This window comes from Lactuca virosa, chromosome 8, assembly GCF_052849685.1.
Source record: "Lactuca virosa cultivar CGN04683 chromosome 8, Lactuca_virosa_CGN04683_v6, whole genome shotgun sequence".
NCBI classification, from domain to species: domain Eukaryota; kingdom Viridiplantae; phylum Streptophyta; class Magnoliopsida; order Asterales; family Asteraceae; genus Lactuca; species Lactuca virosa.
This window is the reverse complement of record NC_136433.1, coordinates 59,393,971-59,402,895: the sequence shown is the minus strand read 5'-3', so window position 1 is coordinate 59,402,895 and position 8,925 is coordinate 59,393,971. Positions and strand designations below refer to the sequence as shown.

Genomic DNA, 8,925 nt, shown 5'->3' with positions numbered 1-8,925 from the left:
CGTCTACTTCAAAATCTAAAGTATATAAGAAAAAATCTTCAAAATTTTTCAGGAAAAAGAATTATAATCTTCCAGAAAATCATAAAAAAGGCCAAGATTATGCGTCAAAATCTAAAAAACCTTATAAACCAAATTATAAAAAATCTAAAAGAAAATCAAAAGATATTATTATTTGTCATAAATGTGGGCGTAATGGTCATACAGCTAATAATTGTTATGCTAAGACAAAAATAAATGAGTTAAATGTTTCTGATGATTTAAAAGAACAAATAAGAAAAATTATTTTAAACACTGACTCAGATTCCGATGAAAGTATTTCTGATTTTCAAACAAATGATTTAAATATTCTCGAAAATACTACTTCAAGTTCAGAAGATTCTGATGTTTGCGAATGTATTGGTAAATGTCATTGTAAAAATCTAATCAATGTAATTACTAGTAGTTCTATTAACGTTCTTTCACAAGATGATAAAGATCTTTTAAACTCTCTTGATTCTATAAAAGATAAAAATATCCAAGAATTATTAATAAAGCAGATGCTTAATAAAACTAATAACATAACTCCTGCTAATAATGAAAATTTTAATTTAAAAAATATATATGAAAGATTTACCGAAGCAAAGCCAATTTCTATGCAAGAACTTCAAGAAGAATTAAAAATAGTAAAACAAGAAATAAAAGAAATAAAAAATAAAATTTTAATTTTAGAAAAAGAAAAACCTACTACTTTAATATAGAAATTAATAACGAAGAAGAAAATAAAATTGAAAATGTAACTATTGGTAAAATTATAAATAATCAAGTTTCTTAAAAATGGAACACTTAAATTATGAATATTGTACAAAAAATGACTATGGCTGCTAATGCTATATATATATATATATATATATATATATATATATATATATATATATATATATATATATAGGATATAGATCCGGTAAGAAATTTTTTTTGGTAGGAAGGTAAGAAGTTTTTTTTCTACATATTTTTTGACGAACAAATTTGTAAAATGATTCACAAGAAAAAATTCCCAAAAAAACATCTTTATGATTCATTTTTAAGTAAATTATGAAAAAATTCACTTTTATGACAATTTTAGTGAATAACAACAAAATCATTGTATAAATGAATAATCAAGATGTTTTTTTAAGAATTTTTTATTGTGAATCATCTTACAATTGAATCATCTAATAATTCATTTTGTTTGTTCGCGAAAAAAATATGTAGAAAAAAAACTTCTTACCTTCCTACCAAAAATTTCCTTCTTATTTGATCTTGACTATATATATATATATATATATATATATATATATATATATATATATATATATATATATATATATATATATGTATGTGTGTGTGTGTGTGTGTGTGTGTGTGGAGCACTGAGCACTGATCATTCAAAGGCAAGTTTCACATCTAGAGGAGTTTAAATGAAAGTCAACGTTTTTGCATTCTTATAATAAACAGCGATAGGATCGAATGATTAAATAAGTAATTACCAGGTGACATAGTCAATACGCATTGAGTTTTACTGGTCTATCTCATAAATAGGTGAAACATCACATTCACATGACATCAGAAATTTTAATATACAGGGTGAAGATTATTTCAAGTATAATATTTTGGTTAAAAAGCATAATACGTACGCACTGACTAATTCAATCCTGTGGTCATCAGCCACCATGTCCAGTCCTTATTAACTTGAAATCAAGTTTCAATTAAAGAAGTTGCAGAAGTTGAAATGTGCTCAATATGTCATCCAATGGCGGCTCTAATTGGTTTTCTTTGGTATGATCATGTTCTTCATATCTCTATATATCATATATGTGCTTCGATTGTCTTTGTCTCCTGCTATTCGTGTACTTACAATCCTCAAAAATATTGAAGTTTTATCATCCTTTAATTAAATTGTTTCTATGAATACTATCTCGTTTTTCATTTAATGATCCTACAACACGTATGAGCATGTAATAGTCGACTCTTACGCTTTTTCAGGGTTAAATCAAGCAAATCTAGAGGAATAAGGATATGAAACAAAGATGTTTGCTTTTTAAGTAAATAAAATCTCTTTTTTCTGCTTAAGGTGTACATGAGGTCAAGTGCAAATCATTTGAAGTCTTTGCTGCTGTTTATTTCTGAAATCACAAAATTATCACTTATGACAGAAAACAAGAATTTCATCAAAGTAGGGCTTATTTACCGTGTTCCTTCCATCATCATTGATTTGGAATCCTCAGAGAATACACCAACAAATGCAGAAGAGATCTAACTTTCCCCATCAAAATTGATATATATAGCAAAAACCTGTTGTCAAAATGCAACATTACACGTATCAGTTTGATTACACAAAAATAAGAAGCCGAAAGAATCATAAAACAGATCGATAGGGTAATTAAACACATGGGTGAAGTTCTATAATCCATAAAATCAGCATCAGGAGAATATTTCCACTATATATGCAATTCAATCAATAGTGAAAGACATCAAACGTTTTTATTTTGAAGCTAGTGAAATGCAGACGATAGGAGACATATATGTTCACAATGAGAAAGATCTTTACTCCATTAATGTTATTCAAGGTTCCATGGACCATGAATCGACAGAAATAATAGATGTTTACATGGAACCACTCTATGAAACTTTCTTTTGTCCATTGACAAATAAGATAATGGATGATCCTGTTACAATCGAAACAGGCATCACTTATGAGCGAGAGGCAATAATAGAATGGTGTAAAAAGTTTGGTGATCCTGCTGATATCATTTGTCCAAAAACAGGCGTTAAGATAACCAGTCAAGTTTTCAACAGAAATATTGCATTAATGGAAACGATCAAGAAATGGGAGGAAAGAAATGAACAAGCAATTATCAGGGCTGCAAAATCAACTCTATCTTTAGCCAGTAATAAGACCATGATTCTTGAAGCATTGCATAATTTGCAGACTTTATGTAGAAAAAAGCAGTACAATGTGGTTGAGATACGTACTATTGGTGTCATACCACTTCTTGGAAGAATCTTGGGACATGAAGACAAAGATGTGGTCTTTGAAACGCTTGAGTTACTAAAAAAGTTGGCTGAAAATGTCGATGATGATGATGATGATGGAAAAGTAAACTTCTATCTCAAATTATGTTGTTATAGGTTATAATTGTATGAGATTTGAAGAAAAATTGAATCCTTTTTGCAGGAAATGATTGTCAAGACAATGGACTTATCTGTTATAATACAGAATTTGTCGAGTGAAGTTGAATGTATTAGGCATGCTTCTTTGATGCTTCTTGTTGATCTTTCAAAAAGTGGTGATTTTTGTGATAAATTTGGTTTGGTTGCTGGTGGAGTTTTGATGCTGATTACTCTGAAGTATAGACAGCCTATTGATGCATTTGCTTTAGAGAAAATTGATGAAATTTTGAAAAACTTGGAGAGGTCATCAAGTAACATCAAGTGTATGGCAGAAAATGGACATTGGCAGCCCCTATTGCATCATTTTCTTGAAGGTATAACTTTCAGTTAAAAATGTTTATAACAAAATTTACAATCCCTTCTATCAATCTCTAAGGGTATGTTATGTTTGATGAAATGGAATAACGAATGAATGGAATGACCAAAATATTGGAATGAGACAATGAGTCGTTACTTTCCATGATCATATTCGGTTTGCAATTATGAATAGGATGAATTTCATATAAACTTTATATATTAAATGTGGATATAAAAATATATAATTTTAACTCTATTCTATACATTAAACGGACTTTTATTTACAAAAAGACAAAATTAAATAATCAAAGCTAGTGAAGCCCAAAAAACTTATAATAAAAATAAGAATTTTTGTTATGCAGAAAATGGATTAAATTAAAATAATAACGTACTTTTGGTTGAAAAATACATAGATAAAAACCGGTTATTTGCAATTTTTCATTTCCTTTCATGGAACAAAAGTTTACAAAAATATTCCTTTAGCAATGGTCAATTCCATTTCATTGGGTAAAACAAATGGTTTTCTATGAACCATTCCATTATTCCGTTATGCTAATTCAGTTGTATCAAATACTATCTAAAAATACTTTATATTTTGTGTTTTTTCCAGATTAAACCTCAACTTCATTTTTTTTTTCTGAAAAAGACCTTGTATTTTTTTGTATCTCTTTCGATCCGACCCTTTGTCTTTTTTTTTTCCGAAAAAACTTGTAAAATGAGCGGGTTTTTTCGAGAAAACTAAAAAAGTTTAGAATGTACTTGAAAACAGTTAGAAGGTTGATGGTTTAATCTGGGAAAAACATAAAATATAGGGTTTTTTTATGAGATTAACCCATGATTCAAATTAACCAATGATTCAAATATACAAAATCAAACAGGTGATGAAGAGACGAAGATGGAAATGGCGAGTTTCATTGGCGAAATTTTTCTTGGAAACGATGATGATAACAACACTTCCGTCGCGGAAACTGCTTCACATGCTCTAATCGAAATGGTATTTCAAGGTAACTCATTGGCAAGAAATGTTGCATTTAAAGCACTGAAGCAAATCTCATCTCACCATGAAAACGGAAAGATTCTTGTGAAATCAGGTGCAATAACTAACATGTTGCATGAAATATTCAAAAGAACAATCTATAATGAGCCAACGAATTCGAAAGCAGAAGCAGCTGGGATACTTGCAAACATACTTGAATCGGGAGCGGTTTACCTAACTGACCTTCAAGTTGACCACACGATGTCATTGGATTACATCATTTACAATTTCCTAAAGGGTGTCTCCAATTCAACACCAGATGAATTGAGCATCAACTTTGTTAGAATCCTATTATGCCTCATGAAATTCCCAAAAACGTCGGATATTATTGTGTCTTTGGTAAAGGAGAGCGATTTATGCACAAATTTGATTGAACTTCTGAATAACCCAAGTGCGAAACTTCAAATCTCTTCTATCTTGTTTTCAATTTCTCTATCGCCCTTTTTTGGTCATACATTAGCAGAAAGGCTATGTAAAACAAGAGGCCAACCTCAAAACTTGCTAAAAGATTTGCCAAGTACAACGCCACCAACAAAAAAACAAGCGGTTTCGGTCAAATTTTTAGCAACACTTCCTCACGAAAATCTTACTCTCAATCTTGCTCTACTCAACATGGATATCGTTCCTTTAATTTTGACAGAAATAGATCGTGTTCAGAAATCTGGCATGAGAATGAGCAAATATGGAAGTGATTATTTTGAAGGACTTGTGGGTATTCTTGTTAGGTTTACTTCAACTCTATACGAGCAACAGTTTTTGGTTTTAGCAATGAGTTTTAGTTTCACAAGAATGTTCACAGAATTGCTTATGAACACAAGTGATGAAGTTCAGAGATTATCAGCAATCGGGTTACAGAATCTTTCATCAAATACTGTTTCTTTATCAAAACCAACCGATATCAAGGAACCCAAGTTGAGAAAGTTTTCATTTTTACAGAAATGTTTCTCATTCAATTCAAGAAAGCTTAAAACCACACCAATGTACATGTGCCCTATTCACAAAGGAGCTTGTTCTTCTCAAGAAACCTTTTGTTTGCTTGAAGCAAATGCGATTCAGAAGTTATTGACTTGCTTTGACCACAAGAATGTAGATGTAGTGGAGGCTGCATTATCGGCTATTTGCACTTTGTTAGATGAAAGAGTTGATTTGGAAACAAGTGTGAGTATTTTGATCCATGAAAAGGCTATACAACATGTTTTGAATGTGGTGAAGGAGCATAAAGATGAGTCTTTGAGGCAAAAATCGTTTTGGGTTTTAGAGAAAATGTTGATGAAAGGAGATGAAAACTCAACTTCTGAAATATCACAAGACAGGTTCTTCCGTGCAATGTTAATCACTACTTTGCATCATGGCCATGCTGACATTAAGTTGATGGCTGAGAGAATCTTGAGGCATTTGAATACAATGCCTAGCTTTAATACGAATTTTACAATGTAATTCTACATACTTTTTGTATAGCATACAATACTACTTGTAAAGTTTCCATACTTCACGAATCAAAATATTGTTTGTGCATTAGAGACAGTTCTCATGGGATTTGCTGCCCTGCCTCACAGCTTTGAAACGTATCTTTGGAAAAGAGGTATTCAAACCCTTATAAGGAAAGTTTCGTATCCCTTTCTAGCCAAATAGTAAAAAAAATGCCACAATAATTGATGAATTAAGTAATTAATAAAAAGTATAGAAAACAAATATATGTTAGCAAGATGCAAACTTTCTCTAATTGGCCGGCATACAAAGGCAAAAGTCGCAACCAAAAGAGTCATTGGACGTTTTGTCTTGTTACACCAAATCCATGATTAATATTTTATAATTCAAGATTAATGACACACATCAAGAAATATAAACATATGTTATGCGTACATAGCTGTTGATAATTGGCTTTGAGATAAAACCCCAAATTATAGTAAAGATTAAAATATAGCACAAGGGGTTAAGGCCGGCAAGTAAGATGACGTCATCATCAACTATTTGCTGCTTTTCTATTTCATGAAATTGTTTATAGATCGTTTCTTTGAATAGTTTATTAGAAGAACACGTCTTTCTCTTCTCTAATATCTAATTAACTAAACCACCATTGATATTGTCAAAAAGACACAAGTTTCTACTTGTTTTATAGTACTATATAACATGCAAATGGACGTCTCTTGTATTCTGAGATGGGATTTAGGCCTATAAGTTAATCAACTTGATCAAGTTTGATACAGTTTTCACATTCCATGGCTTCTTTCTCGATGGAGGATTTTGTGGGAACTGGATCTCTAAAGAAACTTCTTCCAAAGCTGTTAGATGATGGTTGGGACGATGTTCCAACTTTGAAGATAATGAATACAGAAGACATGAGTGCAATCAACATGAATCAAACACAAAAAGTAAGCTATACATATCACATAGTGTTCTCATTATCTTCTATGAAAGTTGTACTTTTTTAGAATAATTTCTTTTTTCTACTGAAGGATGCATTGGAGATGAGGTCATACCTTCATGATCGATCACTAATGCAATACGCAGATAAACTAGAAGCTTCAGGAAAATGTCTAGCAGAGCTTCTAAACCTCGGAATCTCAGACCTTTCTTCTCAATTCGCCATGAAAAGAGGACACATCGCACGTTTCATGGACAGAACCTCACAATGCGAAGCTGATCCAATCCCATCGTCGTTTTCTCTCCCTGCAAGAAAACCAACGAACCCACCTTCGCGAAACCCAAGTATGTTCAAGAACCCATCGATCTCCACAAGACCAAAATTGCAGGCTATGTCAACACGAAGCAACATAGCTTATGATTCAACAATCGAGCAATCAATCGCTGATTTCAAGATCAAAGATGGGTATATCTTCAAAGGGGTTGTCGCTGCCTTACCTGATGAGCCTAGGGCGTGTGGTTGTATACAGCAACCTCCCATTGTCGATGATGTCGCTTCATATTCCAGTATCGAGAATATTTCAGTTCAGAAGCTAACACCAGAGTATAAGATAGGTATGGAGCGATTAGTCAAAACCAAGACACCGCCGATGAGAGTTTCCGACTTGTGGCGGGACAAACCATCTCTTCTCCTTTGCATCCGCCGGCCGGGATGCATCATGTGCAGAGCTGAGGCGCATAAACTTTACTCAAAGAAACCAATATTTGATGCACTTGGGATCAATCTCTTTGCTGTTCTTCATGAACATATAGAATCAGAGGTAAGAGATTTCTGGCCACGATATTGGGGTGGGGTTGTGCTTCTTGACAAGAACATGGATTTTTTCAAAGCTCTTGGTGGAGGATCCTTGCTTAAAGACAAATTCATATCAGGGTTTCTCTTTAATCCTCGAGCTCGTGCAAACTACAAGCGTGCGAAAGCTATGGGAATCGAGCAAAACTTCAAGGGAGAAGGCGAAATAAAAGGTGGACTTTTTATTGTTGGCAAAGGGAAAAGTGGAATCGCCTACCAGTTTATAGAGCGAAACTTTGGAGACTGGGCACCACTTGCTGAAGTCGTTGAGATTGGTACAAAGTTGCAGGTATAATTCAGGAAAGATTGATAGATCAGTTTTATACATCTTGTTTCAAGAATGTTGTTAATTAGTTTTGCTAACTTCATGATATTTATGCAGAACCAACAACTGAATAGGGAGAATTCGATAGCATCACGGGACTTTGAATGAAGTGATATGAAACATGGTCGAGTCCATACTCTTCGTTACGTTAGTTCTAGTGAGGTTATATTGGTTTCAAGAGCAAAGCGTAGTCAGATTACTGGCTTTGCACTTCAATGCAGATCTCCTATTTGTTTGTTTTTTTTTTTCTTTTCTTATGATTAATTATTTAATTAACTACTGTTTATTCTAGTTCTTGCTTTAATTAGAAAATCAAATTGTGTTGGGGAATTCTTCAAAGGATGTGGTGGTAGTTAATAACTTAGATAGCCAACTAAATCGTGTTCGTGTTTGAGACACTATTCGAAAGTAGTATTTTGATCTTTAACACCATGTTCCCGAGTTTAATTTAACGAGGAAAAAAAAGAGAAATTGATGGAAGTGAGAAAAAGTAAAATAAATGGGTGTTCGTCATATTTATTAAAGGATGAAAATGGAAAGAAATAGAAGGAAAACGTTCTTTCCTAACATTCCTTTAATTCTGAAAGTATTTTGAGAGAAATGAACACAACGTTTAATTTTACTTTCACTTCTCTCAAACTCAAAAATACAAAAGACTATTTTTTCCTTTCCTTTCCTTTTTCTTCTTCTCGCCTACTCTCTTTCTGATTCCTTTTTTTTATTTGCTAAAACTCAGGATCTAGGCGTAATTGTCTGGGTATACAAAACTTGCTGAGATAATCCAATTGAATAACAACTTCTGAGTTTAGGCAACAAGCTAGAAGTCAAATGACTAAATTCGTGTAAAGGTTGTTTCTTTTA

The 8,925-nt window shown here is 32.4% G+C and overlaps 2 protein-coding genes across 3 annotated transcripts; both read left to right on the top strand.

The window, feature by feature from the left end:
* Nucleotides 1–1,686: 1,686 nt before the first annotated feature.
* Nucleotides 1,687–6,037, top strand: LOC145129268 (Armadillo/beta-catenin-like repeat family protein). 2 transcript variants are annotated; one of them, XM_079063966.1, is made up of 4 exons: nucleotides 1,687–1,794; nucleotides 2,703–3,115; nucleotides 3,194–3,503; nucleotides 4,365–6,037. In XM_079063966.1, exons 2-4 carry the CDS (start codon nucleotides 2,828–2,830, stop codon nucleotides 5,957–5,959), a joined length of 2,193 nt encoding a protein of 730 aa, XP_078920092.1. In that variant the 5' UTR covers nucleotides 1,687–1,794; nucleotides 2,703–2,827; the 3' UTR covers nucleotides 5,960–6,037. The 2 variants fall into 2 exon arrangements, with proteins under 2 accessions (XP_078920092.1, XP_078920091.1); XM_079063965.1 differs by having other exon boundaries at nucleotides 2,002–3,115.
* A 601-nt stretch (nucleotides 6,038–6,638) lies between these two features.
* LOC145129104 (uncharacterized) lies at nucleotides 6,639–8,475 on the top strand. Its single transcript, XM_079063854.1, has 3 exons — nucleotides 6,639–6,894; nucleotides 6,979–8,028; nucleotides 8,122–8,475. The coding sequence occupies exons 1-3, from the start codon at nucleotides 6,742–6,744 to the stop codon at nucleotides 8,170–8,172; spliced, it is 1,254 nt and encodes a 417-aa protein (XP_078919980.1). The 5' UTR covers nucleotides 6,639–6,741; the 3' UTR covers nucleotides 8,173–8,475.
* The last annotated feature ends 450 nt before the right edge of the window (nucleotides 8,476–8,925 follow it).

What these genes read in the sequence shown, in the direction of transcription:
- LOC145129268 (XM_079063965.1), top strand. Translation starts at nt 2,519, where the DNA reads ATGCAGACGATAGGAGACATATATGTTCACAATGAGAAAGATCTTTAC. An exon ending in ATGATGATGATGATGGAAAA is followed by an intron (nt 3,116 to 3,193) that starts GTAAACTTCTAT and finishes TCCTTTTTGCAG; the next exon opens with GAAATGATTGTCAAGACAAT. An exon ending in ATTGCATCATTTTCTTGAAG is followed by an intron (nt 3,504 to 4,364) that starts GTATAACTTTCA and finishes AAAATCAAACAG; the next exon opens with GTGATGAAGAGACGAAGATG.
- LOC145129104 (XM_079063854.1), top strand. Translation starts at nt 6,742, where the DNA reads ATGGCTTCTTTCTCGATGGAGGATTTTGTGGGAACTGGATCTCTAAAG. An exon ending in ACATGAATCAAACACAAAAA is followed by an intron (nt 6,895 to 6,978) that starts GTAAGCTATACA and finishes TTTCTACTGAAG; the next exon opens with GATGCATTGGAGATGAGGTC. An exon ending in AGATTGGTACAAAGTTGCAG is followed by an intron (nt 8,029 to 8,121) that starts GTATAATTCAGG and finishes ATATTTATGCAG; the next exon opens with AACCAACAACTGAATAGGGA.